The sequence below is a fragment of the Coloeus monedula genome, assembly GCF_965178545.1.
Source record: "Coloeus monedula genome assembly, chromosome: 23".
NCBI classification, from domain to species: Eukaryota; Metazoa; Chordata; class Aves; order Passeriformes; family Corvidae; genus Coloeus; species Coloeus monedula.
The window spans coordinates 5070636-5082294 of NC_138803.1; the positions used below are offsets into that span (position 1 = coordinate 5070636).

General features: G+C 63.3%; 1 protein-coding gene across 1 annotated transcript; it reads right to left on the bottom strand.

Annotated features, from left to right (window-relative positions):
• Positions 1 to 3228: 3228 nt before the first annotated feature.
• ETNK2 (ethanolamine kinase 2) lies at positions 3229 to 11642 on the bottom strand (the record flags this gene model as incomplete). The annotated part of the gene is made up of 8 exons (XM_082295953.1): positions 3229 to 3301; positions 3387 to 3460; positions 4041 to 4210; positions 4694 to 4777; positions 4878 to 5020; positions 6136 to 6273; positions 6722 to 6981; positions 11430 to 11642. The coding sequence occupies 8 exons, from the start codon at positions 11640 to 11642 to the stop codon at positions 3229 to 3231; spliced, it is 1155 nt and encodes a 384-aa protein (XP_082152079.1).
• Between the last annotated feature and the right edge of the window lie 17 nt (positions 11643 to 11659).

An 11659-nucleotide genomic window follows, 5' to 3' on the forward strand; every position in this document is an offset into this window, starting at 1 on the left:
TGACTGTGCGGTGTCTGTGACTGTGCAGTGTCCGGCTGTGCGTGTGCGGTGTCTGAGTGTGACTGTGCGGTGTCTGGGTGTGACTGTGCAGTGTCTGGGTGTGACTGTGCGGTGTCTGGGTGTCACTGTGCAGTGTCCGGGTGTGACTGTGCAGTGTCCGGCTGTGCGTGTGCGGTGTCTGGGTGTGACTGTGCGGTGTCTGGGTGTGACTGTGCAGTGTCCGGCTGTGACTGTGCAGTGTCTGGGTGTGACTGTGCGGTGTCTGACTGTGCAGTGTCTGGGTGTCACTGTGCAGTGTCTGTGTGACTGTGCCGTGTCCGGGTGTGTCTGTGCGGTGTCTGAGTGTGACTGTGCAGTGTCTGGGTGTGTGTGCAGTGTCTGACTGTGCAGTGTCCGGCTGTGTTTGTGCGGTGTCTGGGTGTGACTGTGCAGTGTCCGGCTGTGACTGTGCGGTGTCTGACTGTGCGGTGTCTGGGTGTCACTGTGCGGTGACTGTGCAGTGTCTGGGTGTGACTGTGCAGTGTCCGGCTGTGTCTGTGCGGTGTCTGAGTGTGTCTGTGCAGTGTCTGAGTGTGACTGTGCGGTGTCTGAGTGTGACTGTGCAGTGTCTGGGTGTCACTGTGCGGTGTCTGACTGTGCAGTGTCCGGCTGTTTCTGTGCAGTGTCTGGGTGTGACTCTGCAGTGTCTGACTGTGCAGTGTCTGGGTGTGACTGTGCAGTGTCTGGGTGTGACTGTGCAGTGTCTGGGTGTCACTGTGCGGTGTCTGACTGTGCAGTGTCCGGCTGTGTCTGTGCAGTGTCTGGGTGTGACTGTGCAGTGTCTGGGTGTGACTGTGCAGTGTCCGGCTGTGTCTGTGCGGTGTCTGTGTCTGTACGGTGTCTGACTGTGCAGTGTCTGGGTGTGACTGTGCAGTGTCCGGCTGTGTCTGTGCGGTGTCTGTGTCTGTACGGTGTCTGACTGTGCAGTGTCTGGGTGTGACTGTGCAGTGTCCGGCTGTGTCTGTGCGGTGTCTGTGTCTGTACGGTGTCTGACTGTGCAGTGTCTGGGTGTGACTGTGCAGTGTCTGGGTGTGACTGTGCAGTGTCTGGGTGTGACTCTGCGGTGTCTGACTGTGCAGTGTCTGGGTGTGACTGTGCAGTGTCTGGGTGTGACTGTGCAGTGTCTGGGTGTGACTCTGCGGTGTCTGACTGTGCAGTGTCTGGGTGTGTCTGTGCAGTGTCTGTGCAGTGTCCAGCTGCGTCCCCCGTGTCCCTCCGTGCGCGGGGCTCCGGCACCTCCCTGTGGCAGCAGCCAGGAACAGGCTCCGAGCGTCTGGCACCGCGGGGCCATCACCGTGCTGGGGACACCGCGGGGACCGTGACCACGCTGGGGACACTGTGGGCACTGTCACCGTGCTGGGGACACCGCGCGAGTCGTGGCCAGCCGGGCTCGAGGCCGCACAAAACGAGGACCAGCCCCTGTCCCCGTGTCCCCAGCCGGGGGTGGGGATCCGAGGCTCGGCAGCACCAGCGCCCCAATGCTGGGGCCATTGCCCTGGGGACATCCTTTACCCCAGGGGACATCCCGCCTCGTCCCCTGCCCAGCCAACCCCTCCCTCCCTCTCCTGCCCTTTGTCAGTGCTTTATTTATTCCCAACTCCCTGTGCCGGGGCTGGGGTCCCTGGGGAAGGAAAAGGGGGTCCCTGGGGAAGGAAAAAGGTCCCAGCTCCAAGGTGGGATGGGATGGGATGGGGTGGGATGCAGAGGGATTGGAAGCAGATGTGTCCCCTCCCCACAGCTGCAGCTCTTCCTGTCTCTCTTCCATTTCTTTTTCTTTTCTTTTTTTTTGGTGTTTTGTTTTGTTTTTAAAGATTGTAAATATAGATAGAGCTTTATTTTGTTAATAAGACGACGAGTAACTTAACCTGTATGTTTCACATCCCTGTTTACAACCCTCCCTCCCCCTGTCCCTTGGCACAATAAAAGTGACTTTTTGGAGCAGATAGAGGGGCCTGGGCTTCACCAGATTGGGGAGCAAGGGTTGGATGGGGACATCTCCAGATCCAGAGGGGACAGGAGCACCCCCAGACCTCGAGGGTGCTGCCCCTGCTCCAGCACAAGTCCCCCACCAGACCCACCACCCCCAAATTCCAACTACCAGCAGCTTTTATTTCGCACCAAAACGAACACGGACGCACCAGCAGCCCTGGCTCTGGCTGGGGGAGGTCCCTGTGCCCGCAGGGGGGGACAGTCACCTTGTCCCCACGGCCAAAGCAGGGGCCCAGGGCGCTGATTGCACCCCCGGCTGCTGCACAACCACTGCGATGAGCTGGACAGGGCTCAGCAGGGCAGGGCGGGGGGTGAAGCTGTGCCCAGTCCTGGAGCAGCTCCGTGCCACCTCCTCCCGGGGGTGGGGACGTGGGCAAGGAAGGTGCACAGGGTTGGGGACGGGCAGGACTGACCCGCCTGGATTCCTCGGACACCCCTGGTCCCGGGGGTGAGGGCGAAGGCAGAGCTGGGAACCTCCTGCTCCAGCAGCACGAGGGGTGGGGGGAAGCCAGCAAGCTGAGGGGGGCAGTGGGGACAGGCAGGGCCAGCCCCGGGCTGGGCACAGCGGAGGGGACAGGCACCCAGTGCCCACCAGCAGCACCCCACTGGTCCCAAATCCTCGTGGCTCACAGCTGGCCCTGCCCCTTTCCCCCGCAGCTCCCACCCCTCATGGAAAAGGGTCCCATGCCTGGGGTCAGCAGGGACCCGGGGAAGGTGCTGGTTTGGGGGTGGCACCTCAGTGGCACCCAGAAGGGCAGGAGGGGACAGAGGGTGCAGCGAAGGGGGGCAGCCAAAATGACCGGGCAGCTCAGGGGGCTCCTGAGCGGGTGGGGTGACCCCGTGTCCCTCCTCGGGGACAGCGCAGGGGGGGCAGGACGGGTGCCAGGCCGAGCAGCAGCAGCAGCAGTGCCAGCGGGGCACGGCCCTGCCGGGCACCGGGGCCGAGCGGGGCTCAGCCTTAAGGCGATGGTGAGGCTTCCTCGCATGGGCTGGGGCCTCGCCGGGGCTGTGGTCCTCTCCAGCATCTCATGGTCCAGTCTTGGGGGGTGTCCAGGGTCTCCTGGAAGCGGCGCCGGCTGGGGCAGAGCTCCTCTCCTCCCCCTTGGCAGCGGCAGGACCGGCCCTTGACCCCAGCAGGGCTGGGCAAGGGGCGAGGGGGACGCGAGGACACGGCCAGGACAGAAGAGCTCGGGGTGGTGCCTATTTGGGGACCTGCAGGGCTGTGACCACCGGCTTCATCTTGAAGTACTGTTTAAACCTTAACTTTGCATATCTGTCAAGAAAAGAGGGAACGCCCTGAGCCACTCGTGGCCCCAGGGGCTTCCAGGATCCTCCGGGAGCAACCGAGCTGGACTCACCGTAAGAAATTAAAGTCTATGGTGGAGTATTTGTCCTGGATCAGGCCCCAGCACGCCCAGAGGAAATGGGAGGCCTGCAATGGGCAGAACAAGGATCAGGGAACGGGCACGGGGCATCCGTGCCCGCGGGACAGAGGCATGTGACATCCCGGGGCTGTGACAACGACAGGACACGGAGCGGGGCTGGCCCACACCGAGATTTTTGTGCCTTCCAGAGGCTGCTCCCTTCGGGGACAATGCTGAACACGGGGTCCCAGCCCCTGTGCTGCCCTCCCAGCAGCTCCAGCCAGGGAAAAGAGAGGATATTTCACCCGAAATTTCCAGAAAATTGGCTCGGGCCACCCCTGGCAGTTCCCAAAGAGGATTTCCTCACGCCAGGCCGTGTCTGACCCCTCTGCAGGGACGCCCAAGGCCGCGGCTGTCGGACACACGCTGTCCCCAGCACACCCCTGTGACCTTGCCCGGGGGCTCGGTGCCCCTGAGGCGCTGCCAGGCCCTGGGGGACAGCCTGGCCCAGGTGTCCCCAAGCCCCCGAGCTGGCACCTGCAGCCCCATCCATCCTCGCCAGGGCAGCTGGAAGCCCAAGAGCAGAGGAAATCCCATTCCCTGGGTTGTGTTCTCACCCCTGGAGCAAGGCCGGCTCCTTCTACTCACCAAGGAAAACTTGTTCACTTGCACGTAGAGAGTTTCCAGCTCCTCCTCGGACACCTGGGTGTCCCCTGGGTGCCCCTGGGTGAGCTCCTTGTAGGCCTGCAGGTAGGAGCGCAGCCACTGCAGCTGCGTCTCCTTGCTGGGGTAGAGGCCGTAATCCACCTCCTTCACACCTGGGGGGTCAGGGGGACACGGGGGGGACACAGGGGGGACACAGGGGGGGTTGGATTCCCCACGAGGAGAACACAGCCCCAACCGTGCACAAACCGAGGAGCAGCTGCTGGCCCCCACCCGGCCTCGGGGGCATCCAGGTGCCCAAGGCCAGCAGAGACCCTGCCTCAGACACGGCTCTGAGCATGGACAGCCCCGTTTCCCGCTGTAGGATTGGGGGTGCAGCACCCTCCTTCATCCCAGTAACAGGAGACCCCATTTCCCACCACGGGAGTGGGGACACAACTCCCAACTCCATCCCAGTAATTGGAGACCCCATTTCCCACCATGGGAGTGGGGACACAACTCCCTCCTCCATCCCAGTAATTGGAGACCCCATTTCCTACCATGGGAGTGGGGACACAACTCCCTCCTCCACCCCCAGGGATGGGGACACCCCAGGCCAGCAGTGGGGGGGACCTTTGGAGCCCCGAGAGGATCCCAACCTGCAAACTCATTGAAGTGGTTCCCAATGTCGAAGGCCTGGTAGTTGTACCCCGTGTACTCGTAGTCGATGAAGCGAACGTGCTCTGCAGAGGCAAAGGTGGAGGCCGTGAGGAGGGGAGGGACAGAGGTGACAGAGGGACAGAGGTGACAGAGGGACAGAGGTGACCCCCCGGGCACGCAGACCTCGTGTCCTGTCGTAGATGATGTTCTTGCACAGGAGGTCGTTGTGGCACAGCACCACGGGGGACCCCAGCTGCGACAGCGTCTCCTTCATCCAGGCCAGCTCCTGCTCCAGCGCCTCCAGGCTGGGCACGTCCTGCGGGAGGCTGGCAAGAGGGACAAAAGGGACAGGGGGATGGGGTGGCATCGCTGCTGCTCTCGGGGAGCCTCCCTGGGGGCTCAGGGGCAGAATTCCCCCGGCTTCCAGCGCTTCCCTGGCGGCTCAGCGGTTGCATTTCCCGACTTCCCTCTCGTGCCTTACAAAGGACCCCATTAATGACACAAAGCGGGGCTAACGAGGCTGGTTTTGGGGAGGGGGCCAGGTCCGGCTGCCTGGTACCCAGGCAGACACCACAACCCAGCCTCAGCGCTTCCCTTGCCCCCCAAAACCCCCACGCCCACCCCCCCCAAAATCCACCCAGGCCACCCCCAGCGCTCTGTCCCCGAGCACCCGGAGAAGCCCCGGGGAATGTTTTGGACTCTGGCGGGGCACGCAGCCCCGCGGTAACCTCGGGAGTGTGGGTTCCAAGAAGAGAGCTCGTTAATCATTGCCTAATTGGCCGCGCTGAAGGCGCAGCTTGGGTAAAGTCTGCCCGGGGCCCGGCGGGGGCCGAGAAAAGCCCGGCTGGCTCCTGCCGCTGGTTAATGATTCCCCTGCCTCGGGGTTCGTTCACCTCCTCCGCCTCTTGGGGCTGCCCGAATCCTTCCCAGACACCCCAACACTCACCTGGTGCATCAACCCAGCCTTCTGCCCCCCCCCCCCCCCCAGAAAAAATGGGATGGGCTGGTTGGGAGTGGGGACTGGGTGTTTGAATCTAGGCTGGGTTTCTAGGATTCATCGTCAGCTCAGCAGGGCTTGAGCTCCGGCTTATTCTAGGCTTAAACTCCCTGGAGGAGGAGGAGGAGGAGGATTGGTACAGCAGTGGGAGGCTGTGGCTCCAGCTGGATCCTGCCTGGATGCCGCACAGACACATCCCAGAGCCCCAAAAAAGCTGAATTTCCCCCAGACTGACAGCAGGAAGGGGCTGGAGCTGCCTCCACCCCATACGGGGCTCCGGGAGGGATCCAGCAGCGGATCCAGCCCCAAACTCACCCCCAGATCCCCGCAGAGGCTTTACCTGGGAACCAGGGCTCTTCCCCCTGGTCCTGCCCGGCCCTAGAGCTGGGTGGGCAGCGGGTGCCTGAGGCAGAGCGGGGCTCTGTGGGATCCCTCTGCCTTTACCTGGGGTCGGATACCTTTGGGCTGAGCTCCGTCTTCACCAGGGTGAGGTATTTGTGCAGCTTCTGCCACAGGATGGGCCTGGGGAGGCTCCCGTTGGCGTGGATGGCGTGGACTCGGGCCATCTCCCGGGCCACCAGCCTGGCGTGGAGCACAGGAGAGGACTGAGAGGTGATCCCAAATCCTTCGAATCCCTCCCAAAATCCCCAAAAGAGCTTTGGGACGTCTTGAGGGGGATTCTTTGAAAATCTTGTTTAAAAGCACGGGGTTGGCACAGCTGAGCCCTCATTCCATGGCAGGGATCAGCCTCTGAAGCATTTCAGAGTTCACATTTTCAGGGCAAATTCAGCCCAAAACTGTGCTTCCCAAGAAATTCCAGCTTCCCAGGAAACTTCTCCTCGCCAAAACCCGATGCTTTAGAAATTTGCTAATTTTGATGATCCTGGCTGAAATTTGGCCCATTTATCCCCCAACACCACCCAGGCCTGGGCACACCAGTGACCCCCACCCATGGCAGCGAGGGGAGAGCTGGAAACACGGAACAAACCCCTGGAAAACCCCCAGGGGACGACACGGGGGTCCCACAAACCTGAAGACGTGGGGGTCCCGCACGTGGTCAGGCCCCAGCGCGATTCCTGGCAGGAATTGGTAGCAGAGCCCGTTCTGGAAGGCGCAGTAGAGGTCGGGGGCGCAGCCATGGGCGCGCAGCACCTGGAAATTCCTCAGCTCCGTCTCCCTGTCCACCAGCAGCTCCGTCTTCCTGCCGTACACACGCACCAGCACCGCGTCTGCCATGCCCTCGTCCCTGTAGCAGGCCACCAGCTTGTTGGTGATGCCATCGGTGAAGAGCTGGGTGGGGACAAAGACAGCGCCAGTGACACCTGAACATCCCAGCTGGGAATGGGGGAACCCCTTCGCCTCCTTCCCAGAGGTGGAAAAACCTCGTGGCAAGGGCAGGAATGGGGGAAAGGAGTGAGGTGGCACAGCCAGGAAGGCTCTTGGGGGAGAGGACAGGAGTTTGCAAGGCCTCGAGGCTCTGTGCAGGCAGCCATGGGCAGAGCCACGCTGGTGGTTTGGGTGGAAATCCTGCTGGTTTCCACCTGGGAGCCCAGGGATAGCTCAGGGATAGCCCAGGGATAGCTCAGGGATAACCCAGGGATAGCCCAGGGATAGCCCAGGGATAGCTCAGGGATAGCTCAGGGATAGCTCAGGGATAACCCAGGGATAGCCCAGGGAGAGTGCAAGGATAGCCCAGGGATAGCCCAGGGATAGCCCAGGGATAGCCCAGGGATAGCTCAGGGATAGCCCAGGGATAGCTCAGGGATAGCTCAGGGATAGCTCAGGGATAGCTCAGGGATAGCCCAGGGATAGCCCAGGGGTAGCTCAGGGATAACCCAGGGATAGCCCAGGGATAGCTCAGGGATAGCCCAGGGATAGCCCAGGGATAGCCCAGGGAGAGTGCAAGGATAGCCCAGGGATAGCCCAGGGATAGCCCAGGGATAGCTCAGGGATAGCCCAGGGGTAGCCCAGGGATAGCCCAGGGATAGCCCAGGGATAGCCCAGGGATAGCCCAGGGGTAGCCCAGGGGTAGCTCAGGGATAGCCCAGGGATAGCTCAGGGGTAGCCCAGGGGTAGCCCAGGGGTAGCCCAGGGGTAGCTCAGGGATAGCCCAGGGATAGCCCAGGGATAGCCCAGGGATAGCCCAGGGATAGCTCAGGGATAGCCCAGGGGTAGCCCAGGGGTAGCCCAGGGATAGCCCAGGGATAGCTCAGGGATAGCTCAGGGATAGCCCAGGGATAGCCCAGGGATAGCCCAGGGATAGCCCAGGGATAGCTCAGGGATAGCTCAGGCCACATGCGCCGCCAGCACGCTCAGCACGGGAGCAGCCCCGGGAATTGCTCCCGAAAAAAAAAAAAAACCCAAAAAACCGGCGTCAATTGGCACAAAATAAATAAAAAATAAATAACTAAACCACGCAACGAAGCCGAAAACAAGCCCGAAGCAAACACCACCCCCCCCCATCCCCTCCTCCGACCCTCCCCGCGGGCCGGGGCGCTGATAGGCGGGGATGTCGCTGCTGGGGACGTCTCGTGTCACCGCTCTGACGGCTCCTCGCAGATGGAAAGGGAGTTTTGTTCTCCCGGCGCTCCGCCTTGGCCGCCTGCCCGCGCACATGCCGGGGCTGCTGCCGCCTGCGCCGGGCTCTGCGCCCCATCCCGCCGCGATTTCGGGCACCTCCGGGGCACCCAGAGGGTTTGGGGATGTGTCACCCTGTGAGAAACCACTGTCCCCGTGCCAGCTCCAGGCTGGGCACTTCGGGGTGCTGCAGCTCCCCGTGGGAATGATTCCTTCATCCCGCCGGGATTTTGGGCACCTCCGGGGCACTGAGGGGGTTTGGGGATGTGTCACCTCGTGGGAAACCCCTGCCCCCCACGCCAGCTCCGAGGTGCTGCGTCTTCCCATGGGAATGATTCCTTCATCCCTTTGGGATCGGGGAGCCGGAGCAGGAGGGGGTTGAGGGCTCCTGCTCCGGCAGCCGCGGAGCTCGGGGGTGGGACGGATAATTTTAGACATCCCACTCAGCAACCCACACTCCCCTATAGGGTACCTATATATAGGGCTCCCCGTGCAGCCTCCCGAGGGAGACTCCAGGCACTGGAACAGGACCCTCCAAGTCAGATGGGGTTGACACCCCTGTCCCACAGCTGGAGGGGGATTTGGGGTGAGCAGGGCGAGGCGGCCGCCCCATCCTGGGGGGTTGCTGCCCCTCAGCTGCGGCTGAACCTTCTCAAGCTGCTTTTCCCCGAGCTGATAATCTGGATTTCTGCCATGGGGCCACGCTCAGCTCTCTCCTCCCCTGGTCCTGCCAGGCCCCAGAGGCTGGAAGTTCAGGCAGCAGAGGTGTCAGGGCCTGTCCCTGCAGGTGTCACAGACCATCCATGCAGGTGTCACCATGGGCCACACGCAGGTCGGCCACAGGTGAGCGGCTCCACGTTGAGTGAAATCCTCGTGTGCTGCTCTGTTTTGCTGCCCCGCAGCCCGGGCAGTCCTTTCCAGCAGGTTTAGCGGGATTACTGAGCCTTATCCCCCCCCTGAATTCCAGGCCACCGACTTTGGAGACGCACACGTGGTTCCTCGGTGACCTGCAGGGGCTCGCCAGGTTTGGGGGTGGCAGCTCCGTCAGCTCCCAAGGATCAGCTGCGGCTGCCTGGGAGATTCCCTGTGCTGTTCCTTGTGGATCCAGGCTGCAGCCACCCCCAAATCCTTCCCTTCTGCAGCTGGGTGACAGCAGGGATGGGGGGGAAGGAGTGCGGCTGCATGAACTTTGCAGCGAATAAACGCAAAGCGAGACCCGAGCCCTGCGCCAAAGCTCTGGGGTGAAGCAGCAAAATCCAGCTCCTGGTGCTGCACCTGCCGGGACAATCCATCAGCATTCCCAAAGCACCACCTCAGCACACCCAGCCCAGGGCCGGGCACCAGCAGGGCAACTTGTTGCCAAATTCGGGCTAAAAGCATCCAACCCTGCCCCGCTGGAGTCCTCGCACGGCTTCGGCTCCGCGTCGCTGCCGCTCTTATCTCTGGCTGAGGGATGGATGGAGGAGTTTGTGCTTCTCTGGGAGCGTGAGTGGCTGACTCAGCGGCACGGACATTCCTCGGGGATGAGGAGCCGGAGCTCTGGGAAGCGGGCACAACCTGGAGCGCAGGAGCCCTCAGCGAGAAGAGCGCAGGGCAGGGCAGCCCGAGCGCCCGGATCCTTCTCGCCGCGTTCCTGAGCTCCGGGAGGTTTTCCCGTGCCACCGGCACAGCCTGGTACAGCCCCCGCGAGCAGCCGGGCGCTGCCACCGGGCAGCGAGGTGCTGGGAACGGGGCAGCGCTCCAGGGCAGCGGGAAAGGGAATGGGATCGCTAATGGGAACCAGCTGAGGCCCCTGCCCCGCTCCATCCCCTCCCGAGCGGCTCCTGCGAGGGGAAACGCGGGAGGAGGGAAAGCAGCCGAGGGAAACGCAACGGGAGGGTTTTTCCCTCAACTCCCAAGCGGTTTTTCTCCTTTTTTTCCTTTAAATTAAAAACACACGCACGCACACCCGAGCTGCTGTTAAACACCGACCCCTGCGGAGCCTGGATCCTACAGAGCCGGGGTCCCTCAACAAGCACCGAGCTCTGCGAGCAGAGCGAGACATTTCCTGCCCCTGCAAACTCCAACTCCCAGCTTCCTGCCCGCTGCCAGCTGCCCTTTCAGATGTCTTTTCCTGCAGCTTCTTGTATTTAATTACACGTGGCTATTAATACATTTTTAATGACCGGAAGCGTGTGCCTTCTGAGAGGACACTCACTCACGTGCAGGTATTTAAGGGCACCCAGTCCCAGCCCCTCCACGCCCCGGTGCCCAGCGCCAGGGCACTGCTGAGGGCACCGGCGCCACCAGCCCGTGGCACCCCAGACCTGGCCGGCGGCGAGGACGGCGAGAGGGATTCCCAAGCCAGCCCAGCTCTCCCAGCAAAGCCCTGGCAGCTCCGCACAGTCGAGCCCTGTCCCGCGCCAGGAGCCCGGAGCTGGTGGCCAGCTCCCACCCGAACTGGGGGCTCAGCCCACGCAGCCCGGGAAAGGTGGGAGCCAACAAATATCCCAAACAAGGGCAGCTCCCAGGAGCGGCCCCTCCTGCGGGCACCCCCGCGCCGTGGCAGCGACCCTGGGGACACTTGGCACTCACAGCCACCGCTCGGTGACCACCCCAGGGGTCCCTAAACCTCGGGGAGGGGGTGTGATGGGGGTGTCACAGCTGATGGACCCCTCGCTTACGCTCTGAGAGTGGAGGGGAGACCCCGGGGTGAGGGGACAGGGGGCAGGTCCTAGGGACTCCCATGGTGGTTCCACAGCCACCCTCATGTGGACCTTATAGACCCCTCAGCGAGCTCTCCTGCTGCCCCACGGCCAGGCCTAGAGCCCCCTTGGGTGAACCCCACAGACCCCCTTGGGTGAGCCCTACATCCCCCCTCGAACAAATCCGGTAGACCCCCGGGTCGAACCCCACAGCCCCCCTAGGATGCACCCTATAGCCCCCCAGGCTGAGCCCCACCACCCCCCTAGAACGGACCCTATAGCCCCCCAGGCTGAGCCCCGCAGCCCCCCTTGAGCTGACCCCATACCCCGCCGGGGTGAGCCCCGCAGCCCCCTCGGACAGACCCTACAACCCCATAACCCCACCCCAGCCGGGCTCTGCAGCCCCACCGGGCGATCCCCGCGGGGGAGCGGCCGCCGGTTCGCGGGGTGCCGGCGCAGGGTCCCCCCTCCCCGTACCTTGGTCTTCACCGTGGCCGGCTCCCAGGCGGGTCTCAGCTGCCGCACGATCCGCAACGCCCCGGGCAGCACGTCCCCCTCGTCCACCGCAATGCCGAGGTGTGGCACGGCGGGGGTCCCGCCGCCGCCCCCCCGCTCCGGCCCCGGGCAGTCGGGGCAGCGGGCGGGCGGTGCGGCCATGGCCAGCTCCGCGCTGCCGGAGCCGCGGCCCATGTGCCGGGGGCTGCGCG